This window comes from Mytilus californianus, unplaced genomic scaffold (genome assembly GCF_021869535.1).
Source record: "Mytilus californianus isolate M0D057914Y unplaced genomic scaffold, xbMytCali1.0.p SCAF_2, whole genome shotgun sequence".
Lineage (NCBI taxonomy): Eukaryota > Metazoa > Mollusca > Bivalvia > Mytilida > Mytilidae > Mytilus > Mytilus californianus.
In genome coordinates, this window is record NW_026262668.1 from 92196657 (window position 1) to 92217919 (window position 21263).

Below are 21263 nucleotides of genomic sequence, written 5' to 3' on the forward strand. Positions count from 1 at the left end.
TAAAACAACTAGTTGGAAAGATCCATCGGAACGAAATAACTAGTTGAAAAGTTCCGCCGGAACAAAGTTACTGACGGAACATAGTGGCTGTCACACATATATCTGACCATCAACGGATTGACCTGGTCATAGATTAAATAGTTTGAAATCTGGTATCAATGTCATTACATGCATTGTTTCCCTTTGCAGCTTTTCTTAGGAAATTTGAATTTTAATAAGACGTTAACCATTTATGGCACACGTTGGTTGTGGATAGTGACATAAATTCTTGGCAGGTTAACGTGTATATGAATGGAACAGATGCGGATTTAGAGGGTTTTTCAGGGGGCCCGGGCCCCCCTTTTCAGTGGGAAAAAAATGCCGGGTTGATAATATAGGGAATCACTGAAGCACGACTGGAGCGGGCCCCCTCTTAGGCAGTCAGTGGGCCCCCACTTATGAAAATTTCTGTATCCGCCACTGTGGAACAACCCAAAAGGAACACACCTGATCAACACTTTATTCTAATTCATAGTTTGCAACATTATCGTCTGTCGTCACGTTTTTGCCATGGCATTGGCAGTTTCTCTTCCACTAATAAGTTTTAAATGTCGCCTTGGTATATTCTGACTATACTGATAACTTATTCTAATGGGTTGTAGTAGAGACATATAATACAATTTTATATTATATGTCTCTGGTTGTAGCAAGGATTTGCTAGGATTTGTATGACCATGAAATCCTTGGTTGTAGGTAACATAGTGCTGTCCATCAAAATACTATGACAGATTCTTTTACACTCAATCATACATAGACTGGGGTGTCAATATATCCTTATTTGAATTTTAGACACGTTAAACCTTTCAGGAGCGGTTCCAGCCATTTTTAAAAGGGGTTCCAACCCAGGATAAAAGGGGGGGGGTTCCGGGTGGGGGTTCCAACCGTATGTCCCCATTCAAAAGCACTGATCGTCAAACAAAGGGGGTTCTAACCCCCGAAATACTCCCCCCCCCCCCTGGATCCACAACTGACCTTTTCAGAGACATAATTATATGTCTCTAAAATATGGTATTGCTTTGTGTAAAGGGAGATAATTTTAACTCTCTAAAATAAAGTTCCGTTTGGTGGGAAAGTTTCTTCTGTCATCTGTCTGAAGAAGGTGAACTGTTGACGGACGTACGCAGTTAAAGCATATATATGTCTCTTGAACAGGTTTGAACAGAATAAACAATCGAAAATGCAGAATGCTATGGAACCAATCATCATTTTATTTTAAGTGGACATGCACTTTGATAAAAGAATCCTTTTTTTGTTCTGTATCCCGTCGTGATACTTCGGTCATTTAAGGTTAAGGAACAATGAATGGGCTATGTGTCTATGTCACAGATTTTTTCTTGAAAAACCATATGTTGTTGATATAGAAAGTTCCTTTTTAATGATGTAAAATAATGATAGGGTCACCGACTTCGTTATTACGATATACATCATTCAAACAATCAAAGTGGTGTTGTATAAATGTGAAAAAATACCACAAAACGTCGAAATAATTGTTACGTCAATGCGTTGCAGGCTGTAAAACGTTAATTTTTGACGTTTTTCACTACCAACTAGGTAACCTGATTGATTATTAGACAAAAAACGAAGTCGGTGACCATATTTTATATCATTAAAAGGGAAATTTCTGTATCAACAACATATAGTTTTTAAAGAAAAATCTATGTAGTAGAAATTAGAGATTTGATTATTTTTTAATATGACAAATTTTAGAAGTTTTTTTGCAGATTTAATGTGCTTTCTATACGAATGTTCACCTTTTTTGAAAGAATTCAATCAGTAATATATCAGATGATAAAAGAGATAAATGCATTATTTTTTGGATTCTCAGTTATAGTTAAACGAGCCAAGGTTGTATGCAAAATTTTAGCAAAATCTATGACATAGCCCATGTACTGTTACATGACCTTAAGGACTTTTTGAATTTCATTTATCTGTAGACTCAGCTTTGTTTTTTTACTACTGAGTACTGTGTATTGTCAAGGTTGGTGTCTCATAATTGTTTCCTAATCACTAAATGTACGATGTTATAGTGTACTTATGGATTTTAAATAAATTTACGAACTATCTTTCTATGGTGTTATATACTATATCTCTGATATTTACTGGTTGCGTACCGGTTACCATAAGACAATTACAGGTTTTCGGCCTCACTAATTAGCGACAAGAAGAATTTTAGCGACAAGAAGCGTCAAGAAGCGACAAGAAGAATAAATTTAGCGACAAGAAGACTATTTAGCGACAAGAAAACTTAATAAAAGTATTATTAAAATAAATATATTAAAAAAACATGCATTGACATTTTTATTTTAATATACCGAAAGTAAAGTGATTTTCATTTTTTTTTTTAAATATATTAATAGATATTGATAAATATAGAAATTTCCCTGTCATAGTATGATATTAATTTTTACATGTTCTTGTGTTTTAGAACAATAATATATTAATTTTATAAATTTTTTAACACTCTCTTTGTCTAAACTATAATAAACTGACTGCATGCAAAATGCATTATACGTGAATCAGTGTCCAGAAAAGATAATGTTACTAAACGTGAATATTTTATTTGGGTATTGACTTATCAAACGATATGTATGATGTTTATGCATAGTTTAAAGTTGATTGAAGATTAAAGGTAATTAAAGACGATGTTGAGTGTTCAACAGTTGCTCACTATTTTCAATTATTGTATATTCTGGTGCTGCGTGCAGCAGTATAGTCTGACGCGTGTACAAAGTTATAGGTGTTAATTGAATGTTATTGTAGCAATACAATAAGGGACACACGACCTTTACACCAACCATGATTCTAATTTGTTCATCCTTAAGCGTCATTATGCTTCTATAAAAAGAAATAATTCTTACAAGAAAATAATCAACTGGTTCGAAAAAAATGCCTGGCCATTCTCTTGAAACCATGAATAAAGCAATAGCAGAATACATAGGTACCTATCCTATTAAACAAACAAAATATTGCTGATGATATATGCAAGCTGTCATCAATATTAATTCTTTGAAAGAAATTGTTCAGATCACTGGCAAACCTCCAAATGTTATCTTGACTCATTAATTTCTTCATCTATCAATATGATAAAAAAAAAAATGAAAATCTCTTTATTGCTGTCAATGCATATTTTTTTTAATATGTTTATTCTAATAATATTTTTTTTAAGTTTTCTTGTCGTTTCTAGTCGCTAAATTTATTCTTCTTGTCGCTTCTTGACACTTCTTGTCGCTTCTTGTCGTTTCTTGACGCTTCTTGTCGCTAATTAGTGAGACCCAAGGTTTTCTTTAATGTTAATTACCCGAAACTTCGTTTTTGAAATCAGAACTATAGACAGCAGCAGATCTAGAGGTTATAGCGGGAGGTGGGTTTGGGGGTGTTTCTCTGATTTCATGAAACTTTATCTGGATACATCTTTATTACCAAAGTCTATATAAACTATAGGTGCACATTTGAATTGCATCCACATCAATAATACATATATAAACACAAAACATGTGACAGAATAGCAGAAGGTGTTGCTATTATAAATAAACACTATTTTAAACATATCGGTTCTTAAACTAAATTTACCTAAATTACACAGTTCTTTTACATTGTTTGTACTCAATAGTTTAATAAGTTTGTACATTGGTGGTGTTTTCCAATAATATGGCTTTATATAAAATTTTCGAAAACCTTGAAAAAATGGACATTTGAGGATGAAATGATACTCATCCTCTATATCATTTTTACAAAAAGTACATATTCTATTATTTCTTGTTATACCATAAAATCTTCCATTTTCTATAGCTAAGTTGTGGCTACTTAATCTTATTTTCGGAATAAATGTATTGTAACATTAGGAATTGGTTTGCAGAATTAAATTGCAGACAAAAATTATCTAACATATATTTATAATTAGAACATTTTGGAGAAGTATGCAACTGAGCATCAAGTTCTTGTTTAAGACAATCATATAAACGTTGCTAAAGACAGCAAAATATACATCAGGCAAGTCTGAAATAAGGTTTTGGCTATACCATACATCACCTAAACCAATAACAACAGTTCATTCTTAATAATAAAATATAACCAATCACACTTAATATTTGGACATCTCTCTAATTCACCATATAAGTAATTATAACAGTTTTTCAATATACAGTTTGAAGTATTGAGCAATTTAAACCAATATTTGAAAATCTTGCATTTTCTTGTAAAAATAAGAGGCAATCTACCTAGTTCATGATATATCAAAACATTGTTAGTAGATAATTTAACACCAAGTATATTCTTACAATAGTTCAAGTGTACTCTCTCTATGGCGGGGCTTTGTGTGCACCCCATATTTCACTTGCATAACTCAATAAAGAATTGATATAAGTATCAAAAAGAGATAACAAAGTGACATAGTTTAAATACATACTTTTGATATTTCTTCTAAAAGCAAACATTGCTTTTCTACCTTGTTCTGAAAGTTTCTGTTGTAACATATTATATTTGCCATTAAAATTCAAAAATACACCAAGGTAGGTAAAATTATCAACAACTTCAATTTCTTCATTATCACAATACCATATCTCATCAACATGAACTATACCACCTTTTCTAAATACTACCATTTTAGTTTAATTAATATTAACACTCAATGACCATTTTGAAGTATATTCATATAATGTATCAAGCATATTTTAGAACCCTAAAACAAATTCTGAGAAAATAACCATATCATCAGCATACATAAGTAGGAATAAATTCAATTCTTTCATCTCATATGGAATGACATTATAATTAATGAAAGCCATTTCACAATCGTTAACATGTAATGAAAAAAGTATGTGAGATAACACCTCTCCCTGCATCAAGCCTAATTCATTGGTGAAGTAATCAGAACAAGTAAAACTGTGAGCTACTGCTCACCGATTTTACCCCGCCAAAATATTTCGGTAAACAGGAAGTTGTTGAGTGATGAATCTGAAACAAAATTTCAGAAATCCTTGTCAAGTAGTTCCTGAGAAAAATGTGAGGAAAATTTTCAACTTGGCTATCATGTGTAAAATAATACAAGTGTTCGGTAAACAGGAAGTTGTTGAGTGATGAATCTGAAAACGCATCACACGGTGTAACTTACTTATATAAACCCTGAAACCAAATTTCAGAAATCCTTGTCAAGTAGTTGCTGAGAAAAATGTGACGAAAATTTTCAACTTGGCTATCATGTGTAAAATAATACAAGTGTTCGGTAAACAGGAAGTTGTTGAGTGATGAATCTGATAATGCATCACACGGTGTAACTTACTTAAATAAACCCTGAAACCAAATTTCAGAAATCCTTGTCAAGTAGTTCCTGAGAAAAATGCGACGAAAATATTCATGGGACGGACGGATGGACTGACGGACTGACGGAAGAACAGACAGAGGTAAAACGGTATACCCCCCTTTTTTAAAGCGGAGGTATAATTAAAACCATCAACACATACACATTGGTAAACATAGATTTAATAACAGAAGTTTACCTTAGATACCAATTTTTGACAATTTATACCATAGCATATGCCTTTGAACAGTATCGAATGCTTTTGTGTAGTCAACAAAACAACAATAAAGACATATGTTTGCTGATAGGGACTTAAAAATTACAGATATGCCTTTGTTCTTACCAATTTTTTCCTGATATCATCTTCATTTTTTGTTTATTTGTCTAATTTAATTGGTTATTCATTATTAAAGTAACTAGTCAGGTGCAGATCCAGGATTTAAAAAAAAAAGGTGGGGTCAGGGCTGACTAGCCAATGAGGTGATCTTGTAAAAAGTTAAAGCATTTATCATATATAAAGCTCCATAAGGGGGACCACGTTCCCCTACCCCCTCTATCCCCACCCCATTAATCTGCCTCTGCTAGCTATAGTATATTCTTAGGTCAAAATTGTGTCCCCATTTGAAATTCCTCTTTACATTTCATATAAAAGCTAATTTTTCTAAAAACATGGTCAAAACTTATTTCAGGTCTGATTTTGATAAAAATTTACTCAAATTCCTGTTAAAGTCATAACTTTATATAAAGTTTTTTATGTTCATTATGAAATGTTTTTATGACATGTCATTACTGAGAAATCATTATTCAAAAACAAACATATATAGCCATAAGATTCTTTCGAGCTTAAAGTAAAATTTGTTTTTTAACACTGATTATATTCATAAATGTATTTCATAATTATTGCATTTTCAGTGTCTTGACCATTAATGATATTTTCATATAAAAAGATGAACTGATAAACTTGGAAATTTTGAGAGAAAGTCAAATCTTGAAATCTTTTTTGTATTAGTTTTTCAGTGTTCTACACCATTATCCAATATGTATAAATGTAGTAATATACATTTTTTACCTTAAAGGATACAAGGAAAAATGGAAAATATCATGTCAGCGTTTTTCCCTTTAATTTCATTTGTTTTGCCAATCAGAGTAGCTTTTTGTATTAATTATTAATAATGTTGTAAAATTTTATTTTAATGGCAGATATTGATTTATACTAACTTCTAATGAAACATCAAACATTGAAATGCCTTAATTGTGTTAAAAGAGGTGTGTCATGTGATGAAATTAAAATTATTTTAACGATATTTGTGTACTTAAAATATATCATACATGTATATAAACAGGTTGTAGGTTAAAAAGGAAGTAAATAAAGATGATGGGTGCCACCTAGTTTCACATCCAAGATAGTAGAACTTTATAAGTAAATTTCTCAAGTTCAAGACTGAAGAGGAGCCTATCCCTTTGACTTCTACACATAAAAAGATAGCATTAAATTCATTACTTTTCTTTCATTTTAGAATTCTTGTCAACAATTTGAGCAGTCTAAGCAGGATACAGTTTGTAGCTACAACAACACCACATATGAACCTGAGTGGTATGTTAAGATAAATCTATGTGGATGATAACTCATATTATTTGCGGCATCAAACACAAATATAAGTTATTCAGATCTGACTATAACACATGTTATAGTAGTCTCAGTTCAGGTGGATGTGTCTTATAGATTTAAGTTTGTAGCAATCCAATATTTTGGATAAAGGAAATAGTTATCACATTATTTTTACCACTGTGTATTATAGGAAACATAATTATATACTTACTTATGTGAGCCAACAGATTATTGTTTGAAATATGTAAATTGTTTGATCAAGTTGATTGAAAGAGGACTTTTTAATTTGTAGCAATCTTCTTTTCATTGTGTCAACAAAAATCACTCAAGCAAATCTGTCTGCCAAAAAAATGGGCAGATAATAACAAATTTCAATAATGGGCCAATGAAAATAGAAACGAGTTATATTCAAAAGTTGAAGATAAGTTTCTAAACCTTGGAATTTTACAAAAATAGCTCAGTCAAAGTGAAATAAATGTAGCATTTTATTTTATCCTTTCAGATTGAAAATAATTCATAGCAAATTTGGTTTTCCAGAAATTTATGATATTATGGAATATTTTATCAAGAACTGGATAAAATATAATTGTATTCCATACAAATTTTCCAAAGTAAATTTAAGACAGGAAAGCATCTTCCAAAGTAAATTAAAGACAGGAAAGCATCTATCTGTTCTGTAATAAAACATTTTTATATCATTTTGGCAACAGTATAAAAAAAGCAATGCTATTGAATAATCTGAAGGGACAGAAATGTTCAGAATGTTCAGCTCATTCTACTGTCTATTTACTTCAAAACTGTCAGACGACTTCTTGTAACAGTTTTTGCCCATAAATGACGATGATTTTTTCATTTTTGCCTATTTTCTGGAATACTGTAGTAGAAACAAACTTCAAAAAGCAAAAATTATCAGCTTGGAAATATTATTCACTAAGAAGATTTTCTGGTGAGTGAAAATATAGAACAAAATAAAACAATTTCAATAATCTGGTTGGAGAAGTAAGGACATTCAGTGGGTGTAAATGAAACAATCAAACATATCAAAAGAACAGTGTTCTTTCCTGGTCTTCTGGTACCCTATTTTAATGCTTTCTTTGCTTCATAGTTGCTTTATTTTTCAGTGAAGTATCATTTGGAGAGGATTTTACTACTGAAGATTCTATTTCTCCAAAGAAAAGAAAGATTGATGTAATAATAACTTAATCCTTTTTGATGATGTATTATGGTATACTATTGGTCTGTCTGGGCATGTCATTTATTAAATAAAGTTTGCATTAACATACTGTTTGTCCTACCAAGACAGGTTCTTTTAAGATTGTGCAGTTTTTTTTCATTTATTGGTCTAGAGTTATTTGACATGAACACATTAAATCTAATAATTAAGGGCACCTGCAAAGATAACTTAGTTTTCCTGAACAGGATCTTTTACAAAATGTTTTCATTAAAGACCAGCTCCTTTCAGATTTTGACTTGAGTTATGGGTCTTTATTTCTTTTACAAAATGTTTGATTTCATAAAGGCAAGGTCCATTTTAAAACAAAAATCCTTCAAATTTTCAATTCATAAATATATAAGTTTTTCTTATGAAGTGTGGATTTAGTCAAAATTGTTGTATTTAAGTATTTCCTGAAGTATTTCAGGATCTCAATAATTCCATTTTAGGATATCCTGAAATATTTCAGGACCTCCATAGTTCTAGATATCATGACCTCCATAATTGGATTTATGGATACCCTAAATTATTTATAGAGGTCCACAATTATTATATCCTTAAATCTATTTCAGGATATCCTGAAATCAAATTATTTATAGATTTTGAAATAAATAATTTGATTTAAGATATCCTGAAAATGATTTCTGGATATCTTAAAATCGAATAATGGAGATCTTGAATTATTTCAGGAGTCATCAATGCTTTATGGATACCCTGAATTCGAATTTTGGAGGTCCTAAAATAATTCTGAAGCTCCTTAAATACAATGATTTTGACTAAATCTGCACCTCATATTTTCCATTGGTTCATACCATATTTATAATCAAACTATATCCTTGATGTTTTCCATTTTTAATTTAAAATACAAAAATGTAATACATTTTTTTTTAATCTACATTTTATTAAAACAAGCTAATACTTTATTTGAATAATAAACATGAAAATATTTAATGTGTTAAGTAGAAATATTATCTGCCAAGTGGAGTATGAGAATGTTTGTGTATTGAGGCGTCCATATTTTTTTTCTTGCTACATACAACATACATAGGTAAATATTCCATGCATATTCAATACAATATCTATTTATTTCAAAACAATGCTGTGTACCAGACCAATACGCTGGAGCATATCTTTTGCTAAATCACAATGTAAAAGTCTGCAAGAAGACATTTCACTGAACCCAGACATATTTTGCTTATTCAAGCTAACCAATCTTCCCTCTTACTCCTAAATATGACTTCCTTAAAAACCATCAAATATTCATTTAAAGGTCTCTGGGATGACCTTGTCCAAAATGAAGATCACCAAAGTGGTCCACCTTGGTAAAAACCAAATAGTTTTTGTGTATATGACCACTTCATATTTCTGTCTTGGAATTTGAAAGAAATGTTAATAACAATTCTACTGGTAGTACTCGGATTGAAAATCCAATTAATAACTGAAATGAAAGAATATTTGATTTCTTTTTACAAACTGCAATTTTTAAAGAATTCAACCTTTCATCTTGATTTGAAGTAAGATTTAGTGATATTATTTAATTGAAACAGTATAATAGTGGTTGTAATTTCTTTTATAGAAAGATGGCTTTTTATGTCCAGCTACTCCAGACATACCTTTGACCTCAAGTCAACATGGACAACAGAAACATGATGCACAAGAAGGTAAATATATATATAATTATTTGAAATATACAATCATCAAAAGCCAGGTAAAGTCTCATTTTTTGCAATTTGTATCAGTGAAATTTTGCAGAATTGACTCTGAAAGTGGTAAAATCTTGGAAAATTTAGAGTTTCAGTCAGAAGGATGCAATATAATTTCAAAATTGTCAAAAAGGTTTTCTTCATTTAATTGTCACACATATCTACAAAGTTACCTTTGCTATGAGCAGTGGGATGAAAAAATTAATTTTAATGTTAAAAAATTGGTGCATACCGGCAAGTCATTTGAAGAAACATTGAACTTGTAACAGAACTGTAACCCAGACATGATAAAAATCACTTATCATTATATGTTCAGAACCAGAATACCAAGAACATTATGAAGCAGAAGATATTCACTGTGAAACATCATTACAAGGTCTGGCTCAGTTTAATGAAGATTCCAAAGACAGGTCAATGATGTGTATGGCAGAACTTGTACAAGGTAAATCTCTGGCCCGAGAACACAGTTATTTCGTAGTGCATTTCTTTTAGACAATAAATTCAAATTAAAAAAATCGCACCTGCTCTATCTCAAAAAGATTTTTACAGTGTAGTGTACTACTATTGATACAAATAATATCAAAATTATAGAAACTTCTACCAGCTCTAACTCAAAATATTGACAATTCTGTGTTAAGGGGGGCTAAAATTCAGTTTGACAGCTTCAGACATTCTAATTTTTGACCTTTTTTAACTGGACCAAATCACTACTTAACATAAAGATTCAGCACCCAAATTTTTTTAACATGTAATCTCATCCCCTTACTTAATATTTCATGCATAAAATATCAAGAAATAAATTGGGAAAGTGTATCAAAAAAAAATGCAAGTTATACACTGTTCACACTAGGGACTATATTCGTAGACAACGAAAACCAAAGGACGATAACTGTGTCCTTGGACCTAATAGGATAGAAAGACTTGACCAATTTTAATAAAACTTTGCATGACTTAAGTTTAGGAAATTATAAGATAGTTGGCCAAGTTTCATGGCCATAGGATATATATTATAGAAACTAGGGTCATTTTAATATTGAAATTTGGATGTTTATTTTTGACGTTTAAATCAAAAATTTTCAACTGTCAAGATTTTGGCCTAAAAAATTTAAATATTGCAAAAATTTGCTTTTTAAATGCTCTTGAATATAATATAATAAGTATTTAAAGCAACGGAACACTCATTTGATTTATCAGATTTATCACAGTTATTCAAAAGTCAAATTTATATGAGCCTGTGCCTGAAAATAGAGATTTTTGAATTAAGGGAAGCCTTACATAAACATGCATTTTTTTCAACCAATTTGAAGTTTTTGAAGTTTTTTAACCATACATTATTCTTCCATATATATTAAATGTACTTTGAATGTAAAGAAAAGTTACAAAAAGCATACCACATGAGTATAAAATGGTCTTAGGCTATGTAAGACTGAGAATTATTTAGAGTCGATTTAGGCCATAGCCCATATTTACATATACAAATGCACACAGAGGCTATAAGAAATGGAAATTTGTTACTTTTTGCTCATTTCTATGCTAAGATGTTATGATACAAGAAGTCTAATTGCAAAAGGACTCTTGAATTCAACTTTTTTTTGCAGACAGTATGGTCTGATGACCAGTTTTTCACTTTTCAATGGAAAACTTGCATGTAGTTTTAGTCTCAAATGGCATATATTTGAACCACTTACTATCCTTAAGAAGAAAATTATGGTAGCATATGAAATGAATAGGGTGTACTGACCATTGTAAAGTGTTTTTTTAAAGATTTAGTGAAATATTTGTGATGGACTACAGATTTTATGTAGAAAGCTCTTCACATTTCACATACATCAAATAGGCCGTTTAACCAGGGACATAAATACAAATATTCTGCACATTTTTTCTGTGATAATCTACTTTTCTCTAAGATTCAAAGTTCACAAATGGTTAATTAAATTTGATTTAAGTATAGAAACACAAATATCAGGAACATAAAAAGCTGTCAGATAGAAATTCAGCATGGCTCTTAGGCATAAAATGGAAACTGCTTTAAAATGCTTATTTCAGCCGTATAATGCCAAAATGGGATATTTTAACAGAATTTCTGTCAAACAAAGATGTAAATCCTTTACTTTTATTGAGTTTGACAAATTGAAACCAGCAAACTATTCAGGAAAGTTGCCAAAGTACAGAATCTACATTTACGGAATTCATCTCTTAGGCCCGAGAACACAGTTATTTCGTAGTGCATTTCTTTTAGACAATAAATTCAAATTAAAAAAATCGCACCTGCTCTATCTCAAAAAGATTTTTACAGTGTAGTGTACTACTATTGATACAAATAATATCAAAATTATAGAAACTTCTACCAGCTCTAACTCAAAATATTGACAATTCTGTGTTAAGGGGGGCTAAAATTCAGGTTGACAGCTTCAGACATTCTAATTTTTGACCTTTTTTAACTGGACCAAATCACTACTTAACATAAAGATTCAGCACCCAAATTTTTTTAACATGTAATCTCATCCCCTTACTTAATATTTCATGCATAAAATATCAAGAAATAAATTGGGAAAGTGTATCAAAAAAAAATGCAAGTTATACACTGTTCACACTAGGGACTATATTCGTAGACAACGAAAACCAAAGGACGATAACTGTGTCCTTGGACCCTCTGTCAGTCAAAAGATCAATTTTCTATGGCAAGCCGTTTTACTATTTATTCTAACTTCAAGATATCTAATAAACTTTATAAGATATCTCATATAATTTTCTTTATAAGATATCTCATAAATTATATGAGATATCTTATAAACTATATGAGATATCTTATAAACTATATGAGATATCTTATATAAAAATATTTATAAGATATCTTATATACCTAATAAGATATATTATATACCTTATAAGATATCTTATAAGATATATTATATACCTTATAAGATATCTTATATACTTTATAAGATATCTTATAAGCTTTAGAAGATATCTTATAAAGTATATAAGATATCTTATAAAGTATATGAGATATCTTATAAAGTTTATGAGATATCCTATAAAGTTTATAAGATATCTTATATAGTATAAAAGATATCTTATAAAGTATATGAGATATCCTATAAAGTTTATGAGATATAAAATTTATAGGATATCTTATCAAAACTAGATTATATAAGATATCTTTTATATTATATGAGATATCTTGAAGTTCAAATAAATAGTAAAATGGCTTGCCATAATTTTCATATAAACTGATGTAATAACTGTGGATGAATTAATTTTTGTGGGTACCAATTTCATGGATTGAGGAAAAGTTGTATTTTTGTGAATATTTTATTTTATGGTTTTGCCAAGGGTTAGATCTGCATACAAGCCTATAAAATAAATCATACTTGGTTGAACGTTTAAATTCTTTAATTTGTTTACCTAAACTCACAAACTCCAGAAAAAGTGGTACCCACAAATAATAATACATCCACAGTATTCAAAAGCATTAACATTCACCTATACCAGAGTTTCTATGAACAAGTTCATAACTGTATCTGCTAATGGAAAAGATGCACAATTGAGAAACACGTATGTAAACCTATGTGAACTAGACAAGATTGAAACGTACCTGTCTGTTGATTTCTGGCATCATATGATATGATGATTAGGGTCAAGTTTGGTTTCAATTGTCCTCTTAGAGAACCTTTTTATAAAGTGAGCCAATTGAGCTTACAATAGCAAGAGAATGTGACCAGTGTCATACCTTCCCCATAGATGTTTCAAATAATTAGACATTATCTACATTTTATAACAAATAAAATATTGTAAATTGAATATAGACTTGTCTTTAATTATCAAAAATAAAATATCGTAATTAGGCTGTTAGACAGAACCCTGAATGAACAAGTGACTTTGTTGATCACTGATTACTATTTCCTCCTATGTAGAACATTGACAAACAAACATTGAAATCCACTAGTACAGTAATACAAAGTGCTAGGGGGATGTTTAACGACCTTGAATACCCATGAGGGTCTTGTGCAGTCGGTATGCCATTTGGGGAACAAACTTTGTTAAATAGTATAGTTCGAAAATCACTCTTGGCAAGTGACGGTAATTTAGAAAATGATATAAAAAAAAAACCATTAAAGTATGATTTGAGTTAAAATATGGTTATCATGTTTACTTTCAGATCTTGGACAGGATAGTAAAATGCTACATAACCAATGGGCTGAAACTTTTAGGTACCGGTAATTTCTACATCTTTTGAAATTAAATTGATATAGTTGGTATATAAGAATATAGTTTTTGTTTAACAAGACAGACAACTGAGCTTTTTTTAATATGCATACCGCAAATTTGGCAAGAAGACATGTCAATTTACTCATACAAATTATTCTGATCCACAATTTGACATGTTTGGTGAGCCACCAAATATCATCAAGGTGCTTCAGATGGTTATATAAAAATAAGGAGATGTGGTATGATTACCAATGAGACAACTATCAAAAAAGACCAAGGACAAAGATATAAACAATAATGGTTGTTTCAACACCTTAAGAAATGATTTCTTATATATTCTGTCTGATCACCTGGATTGTATTCACCATTCTTTTTCTAATGGAAGAATCAAGAATAATTTTTTAAATGAATTTCAAATTTTCTTGAGTGATCAAAGGGCTGTGTAAACTTTTTCGTACCTTGAAAGATCATACATATCCTTGCCATTATAATACAGCATATTACATAACCTTTTTGATATTTCATTATAACAGGTAGAACATTTAAGTCAAAGATATTTAAAATCATCTACCATTGTCCTGCTTTTAATCATAATGCTACATGTCTAGCTATAAGCAAAACAAGCAAGGAGTGAATATAATTTATGAACAGTCAAAAAGACTTGAAATGTAGATAGGTTCTTGTTTTGGTAGAAAGCTGTCTAACTTGCTTAATACATTTAATTCTAGATGGTTTTAGACACTCTTAGAAATTCAGTTTATCTGCAGTTTGAGCTAATAGAGCTTGATCATGCTACATAACTAGTTAATGCACATGGAAGATTCATAGTATTTAACATCACAGTAATGGAACTTCTGTGAGAATAAAAACCTTTTCTAAATTGTCAGGTGAAGTTCAAAGGAATTGTTTTATTATTGACATAGGTTCTTATATTGGTATTTTGAAAACAAATTAATCCTTAGTATTTATGAAGCAATGTTGATTTTTTTTTTTAAGCGAAAGTGAAAACTTTGAGAATTTGTGTCCAATACGTTTAGATAAGATGATTGAGCAGGCCAAGCAACTGGAAGAAAGTCTCCTGAAACAAAAAGAGCTACTGTGCAACAGACTGAATGTTATTTCACATATTATAAAAACTAGTATAACTGAAGGTCCAGGCGGTGATAATTAAACACCTTCTTATCGCAGATTGTATTTATAGGAATCTGATTTTCAATTAATGAATTTTGAAAATTAGGTTTTAAATTAAAAATTTGAAAAAGTTATTTACAATTCATACAAACTCCTGCATATTTAAATGTATAAAAATCCAATTTAGAAATTTCAAAGAAGAATCAATTTTGCTTTTTTTTTCTACAGAATTGTGTAATAAAAGCTTATTGGAAGTTAATTGAAAGTAAATCACTATATTGAAAACATGACTTTAGATATGTAGACTAAATTATTTTACAGAGATAACATTGACTATAGTTTTTTTTTGAAAATTGTCATATTCTTAAAAATTAATTATTCATGCAGTAATAACAACGTAGATTTAGTCGGTTTAAATTACAGGGCAGTCAATAATTTGTAAAATATTGTATTACAAAGAAAATATGATAGAATATGTGACATTTTAAATGTAAAATAAAAATAATCAATAATGAAAATTTCCAACAGTCATCTATGTTATGGTTTTATTGTTCTTGTATTTTTGAATGTTTGTTATTGTTATATTGTAATTAAATAAATTAAGATAACCATCTAATAATCAAAAATATATATTTTTCTCTTATTCTTATGTGCTGTATTTACACATGACAGTTCCTTTGTCATTCTTACATTTTGAAATACAAATTTGTACCATTTTTGTTTTGCTGACCCACATTTGACCAAATTATAGTCATTAAACTCACAAAAATCAATGAAACATGAATTCGTAATGATGAGTTATATATGGAGTTTTCTATACAGAATTTTCTATTACAGCACATTGACTTGAGTGTGTAGGTAAAGGTAGTATCTCTTGCTAGCTTGCTTGTAGCTGAACCATGAAATAATTATTAGCTAAAGTACCACCTTTTTTTGGGTGTAGTCAATAGTTAAGCAGGGAACAAATCACCTCAAGTCAATATGCTATAATAGAAAATTCTGTATAGAAAACTCCATATATAACTCATCATCATCACAAATTCATGTTTCATTGATTTTTGTGAGTTTAATGACTATAATTTGGTCAAAAGTAGGAACAGTATATAAATATTGTGAAACCAGTTTTACAAGTTATTTTAATAATATGTATTCAGGTTGTAGGTGTGTTTGATTTGTCAATTTCATTTCAATCAGTTATCTCTGTTCATTTATAACTAGATTGTTTACATGTGTAATTCTATAAAACTTTATGATTTAATCGATTTAAAAAAAAGTTTCCATACCCTTATTATATATGTTTATATATATATAATAAGGATATCATTATCTTTGATTTTGATGTGTATTTTTTTGGGGGAGTTAAATATTAGTTTTTGTCTTATCAAAAAGACCCAAATCTTATATATACCAAAAATGTTGAAGAATTACTTCTTTTATATGTGTGAAAATTATTTTACCATGAAAATTCTTTGGGTGTGCCATTCAAATAAAAACTAGACAAAGTGATTTGCACTCCACTCTGAAGTATCTGTATTATAACAAAGTCAATGTAGGACTTTCTTTGAGATATTATTGTGTCTGGGAGACACAAATGATGCCCCCACAGATGCAAAATTTGAGCATGGGAGCGCATAGGTCTATGGTTCACTGTAGGAGGAGTTATCCGGAAACTCTATGCACCTCTTATGCGAGTATATACTCTAAAATGAAAAAGTTCAACTATCTCCCAAAAGAGCAAATATTAATAAAAGTCAAAACCCTGACCATGTGCACACCTTCAATATAATTACAAACAGCCAGCAAAGTGAAAACTTCCTAGCATTTAAACTGTAGGAGTTATGTGGAATAACTATATACCCATAATGGGACGGATGGATGGACGGACAGGGATAAAATAATATGCCCCCCAACTTTTAGTTGCGGGGCATAAAACAGTTATAACCTTATTTCTGCATACCATTTTGGCCTATATCGAATGAAATTTCAAATGTCAGAAACTATTTACATCCAAACTGTCATTTTTGTTTTTAGTGTGTCAAATGATGCAGAAGGCAAAGCATAGGATTGCTGCAGCATACACTATTAATATAGAATAGCCCTTCAATTTTTGTGGGGGTATAGAAATTCCCTCATCCATCCATCCGTGCATCTGTCTGTTCTAATTGTATGCACTCTCATGTGTACAATTCTTGCCAGATTTTTATGAAATTCACATCAAAGATTTATATCAGCAATGTCTTGGACAAGTCTGAACATCAGTGCTTATCAACTTTTAAATAAATAGGGAATGTGTCCATGGGACACAGATTATGCCCCCGCTTGCATATCATATAAAGTTATAAAGGGACATATCTGAAGAATGGTAAAAGTGACGCTACCCAAATTTGTACTTGATCTGAGTTTTGTGGTAATAAGTATTGTGTATAAGTCTCATAACATTTGGTTGAGGCTAACTTAAGTTTGAGAATAGAAACGAAAAATTCAGCAATTTTTCCATTTGTAAACAGGCATATCTCTAGAATGGTAAAAGTGACACCACCAAAATTCAAACTTGATCTGTATTATGTGGTAATAAGCATTGTGTATAAGTTTCATAACATTTGGTTGAGGCAAACTAAAGTTAGAGAACGGAAACTAAAAATTCAGCAATTTTAATGTTTATAAAGGGGCAGAACTCAAGAATGATAAAAGTGACACCACCCAATTTCAAACTTGATCTGTATTATGTGGCAATAAGCATTGTGTATAAGTTTCATAACATTTGGTTGAGGCAAACTAAAGTGAGAGAAAGGAAACTAAAAATTCAACAATTTTTATGTTTATAAAGGGGCATAACTCAAGAACGGTAAAAGTGATGCAACCCAATTTCGAACTTGATCTGTATTATATGGTAATAAGCATTTTGCATAAGTTTCATAACATCTGGTTGAGGCAAACTCCAGTTAGAGAACGGAAACAAAAATTCAGCAATTTTTCCATTTGTAAAGGGGCATAACTCTAGAACAGTTGTAGTGACGCCACCAAAATTCGAACATGATCTGCGTTTTGTGGTAATAAGCATTGTGTTTAAGTTTCATAACATTTGGTTGAGGCAAACTAAAGTTAGAGAACGGAAATTAATTTGTGGACGTAGGTACGGATGTATGTACGTCCGTACGGATGGACAAGGGTAAAACTTAATAATGCCCCCTCTGCTACGGTGGGGGCATAACAAGAGTTATGTCCCTTTGAAATGTTAATTATATATAAAATTGCATTGTAAGCACTCTCACACTTACATTTTTGTAGGGTTATTATGAATTTTATATCATAAGTTTATTTCAGCAATGTCTTGGGCAAATTCAAAACTCATGCTGATCTATTATTTTACAGGAGTTATATCACTTTGAAATATAATTTAAATTAAACATTACACTGTAAACAACTAAATAATGATGGGTTCACAAGTTCAAATGATTTGTAAACTTTATGTAAATTCTCAAGGATCTTGCATGGTTGAAATTTGAGGGAGTTGATTACACATAAATGGTACTGTCTTTTAAATTTTTGGCCTGAAAAATGACTTTAAGTTCCAAATTTTAGAAAAATATGAAAAAAATCCTCAAACAATTCCATAATAGCAGGTGCACAAATTCTACATGTCTGCAAATTTTCTGTGAAGTTTCAGGTTAATTACTGTAGGAGTTCATCAGCCTGGAAAAATTGGAAATAAATGGAAATAAATGGAGAATGTGTCCCCATGGACACAGATGATGCCCCCGCTTGCATACAACATTATAAAGGGACGTAACTCAAGAACAATAAAAGTGACGCTACCCAAATTTCTACTTGATCTTAGTTTTGTGGTAATAAGTATTGCGTATAGGTTTCATGTTTGGTTGGGGCAAACTTAAGTTACAGAACAGAAACTAAAAATTTTGCAATCTTTCGATTTATAAAGGGGCATAACTCAGTAATGGTTAAAGTGACACTAACCAAATTCAACTTGATCTGTGTTTTATCAGTGGAAGGCAAAATTAAACATTGCATTGTATAAAGCATTGATTGTAGTTGATTCAACTATAATCATGGACAAAGGAAGATAACTCCAATTTTAAAAATTACTTGAACAATGACAAAAAGAAAAATTTAGCAATTTTTCCATTTGTAAAGGGGCATAACTCTAGAACAGTAAAAGTGACGCCACCAAAATTCAAACTTGATCTGTGTATTGTGGTAATAAGCATTGTGTATAAGTTTCATAAGATTTGGTTGAGGCAAACTTAAGTTAGAGAACGGAAATGAAAAATTTTGCAATTTTTCCATTTATAAAGGGGCATAACTCTAGATCAGTTAAAGTGACGCCACCAAAATTCAAACTTGATCTGTGTTTTGTGGTAATAAGCATTGTGTATAAGTTTGATAACATTTGGTTGAGGCAAACTTAAGTTAGAGAACTGGGGGGGCAAAAAAATTCCTCAAGCAATTCCATAATGTATAGCAGGTGCACGAGTTCAATATATGTGCAATCTGCATGTGAAGTTTCAGGGATCTGGATTAAAAACTGTAGGAGGAGTTACTCACACATTAATCTATGCTTTCATCTGGAAGCCATTGATGTAATTATTTTGTGACATCTTAATGAATATAAATCTGGAACTATGAATGGAATAAAAGTGAACATGTAATTTTGATAAATGCATTGTGTAGTACATAGCAACTAATAAGATCCTAGGTCAGAGCCAACATGTTATCTGAGAACCTTGTTGATACCACCACCAGAAACAGTAGATTTAAGTGTTGGTTGTGGCAAAATTTTTTTTTTAACCCTGCCACATATTCTTTTGCCTGTCCCAAGTAAGGAACCTTCATCAGGGGTTGATATATCTTAATGTTTTTTTTGTTATTTTGAGAATTTGGTGTTGCCAGCAGATTTTTGATAGTTTAATTTCTTTACAACTTTTAAGATATATTTAACTGAGGTTAACATATTGTATAGACACCTATCTATAGAAATTTAATCACTGATGGTAAGTTCAGTAGAGTTGAAATTTTGGGTTCTTAAAATTTTTCAGTAAAAAGAGTGCACACACTGAAATGCCTCATTTGCTTGTTTATAAATAAAAGAAGAATGTGTCTGAGGATAGCAATGCCTCTGCACAAGCTTCAAACAAATGAAAATGGGACGGACAGACAGAAAGATGGAAGGATGGACGGACAAGGGTAGCACTTAATGCCCCTGTTGCCTACGGCGGGGGCACAAAAATGATAATTGAATAATAATGAGGTCAAAGTCAAATGAACCCTGCCTAACACACACATACACCCTACAACCATTCCATACACCAAATATAGTTGATCTATTGCTTAATAAATCTGATAAACTGACAAAACCATGAAAACTTAACATTGACCAATGAACTTTCGTAATAAGGTCAAGGTCAGATGAACGCCACCAGACAGACATATGCACCATACAATCATTCTGTACACCAAATATGGACGACCAATTGCTTATAGTATCTGAGAAATAGACCAAACCACAAAAACTAAACATTGTATGATGAACCATGAAATAAAGGTCAAGGTCAGGTGAAACCTGTCAGTCAAAAATATACACCTTACAATCATTCCATACACCAAATATAGTTGACCTATTGCTTATAGTATCAGAGATGGGGACATGACCATGAAAACTTAACATTGATCAGTAACCCATGAAATGAGGTCGAGGTCAGGTGAACTGTGTCTGACAGACATGTAGACCTTGCAATGATGCCACATACCAAATATAGTTATCCTATTACTCATAATAAGCAAGTTTTTCACATGGCAATATTAAAATGCTTTGCTGAGTGCAGCCTGATACGACCGCAGAGGTCAAACCCTGAACAGTTGGGTCAAGTTTGGACACAATATTCAAGCTTGATACTGTCTGAATTTGGATTGTGATCAAATTTTTTACATAATATAGGTTTCTGACACAAAATAAATGTGGTCAAAGATCTTAAAAATTTGAAATGGGAGATTTAATTTACCTAGAATGGTATAATATCCAAAATCTAACAACATGGTTAGATT

The 21263-nt window shown here is 30.9% G+C and overlaps 1 protein-coding gene across 3 annotated transcripts in view; it reads left to right on the plus strand.

Moving 5' to 3' along the window:
* Positions 1-15719, plus strand: part of LOC127728481 (uncharacterized) — a 52138-nt gene extending 36419 nt beyond the window's left edge. For 2 of the 3 annotated variants that reach the window (XM_052235881.1, XM_052235882.1), the window contains exons 2-7: positions 6853-6929; positions 8066-8132; positions 9734-9818; positions 10177-10302; positions 14023-14074; positions 15069-15719. In XM_052235881.1, the coding sequence (XP_052091841.1) occupies positions 6853-6929; positions 8066-8132; positions 9734-9818; positions 10177-10302; positions 14023-14074; positions 15069-15243 (582 nt within the window). In that variant the 3' untranslated portion in view covers positions 15244-15719. Of the gene's footprint in view, positions 1-1104; positions 1192-6852; positions 6930-8065; positions 8133-9733; positions 9819-10176; positions 10303-14022; positions 14075-15068 lie in introns of those variants that run through there. The other variant, XM_052235880.1, reaches the window with a different exon arrangement.
* The last annotated feature ends 5544 nt before the right edge of the window (positions 15720-21263 follow it).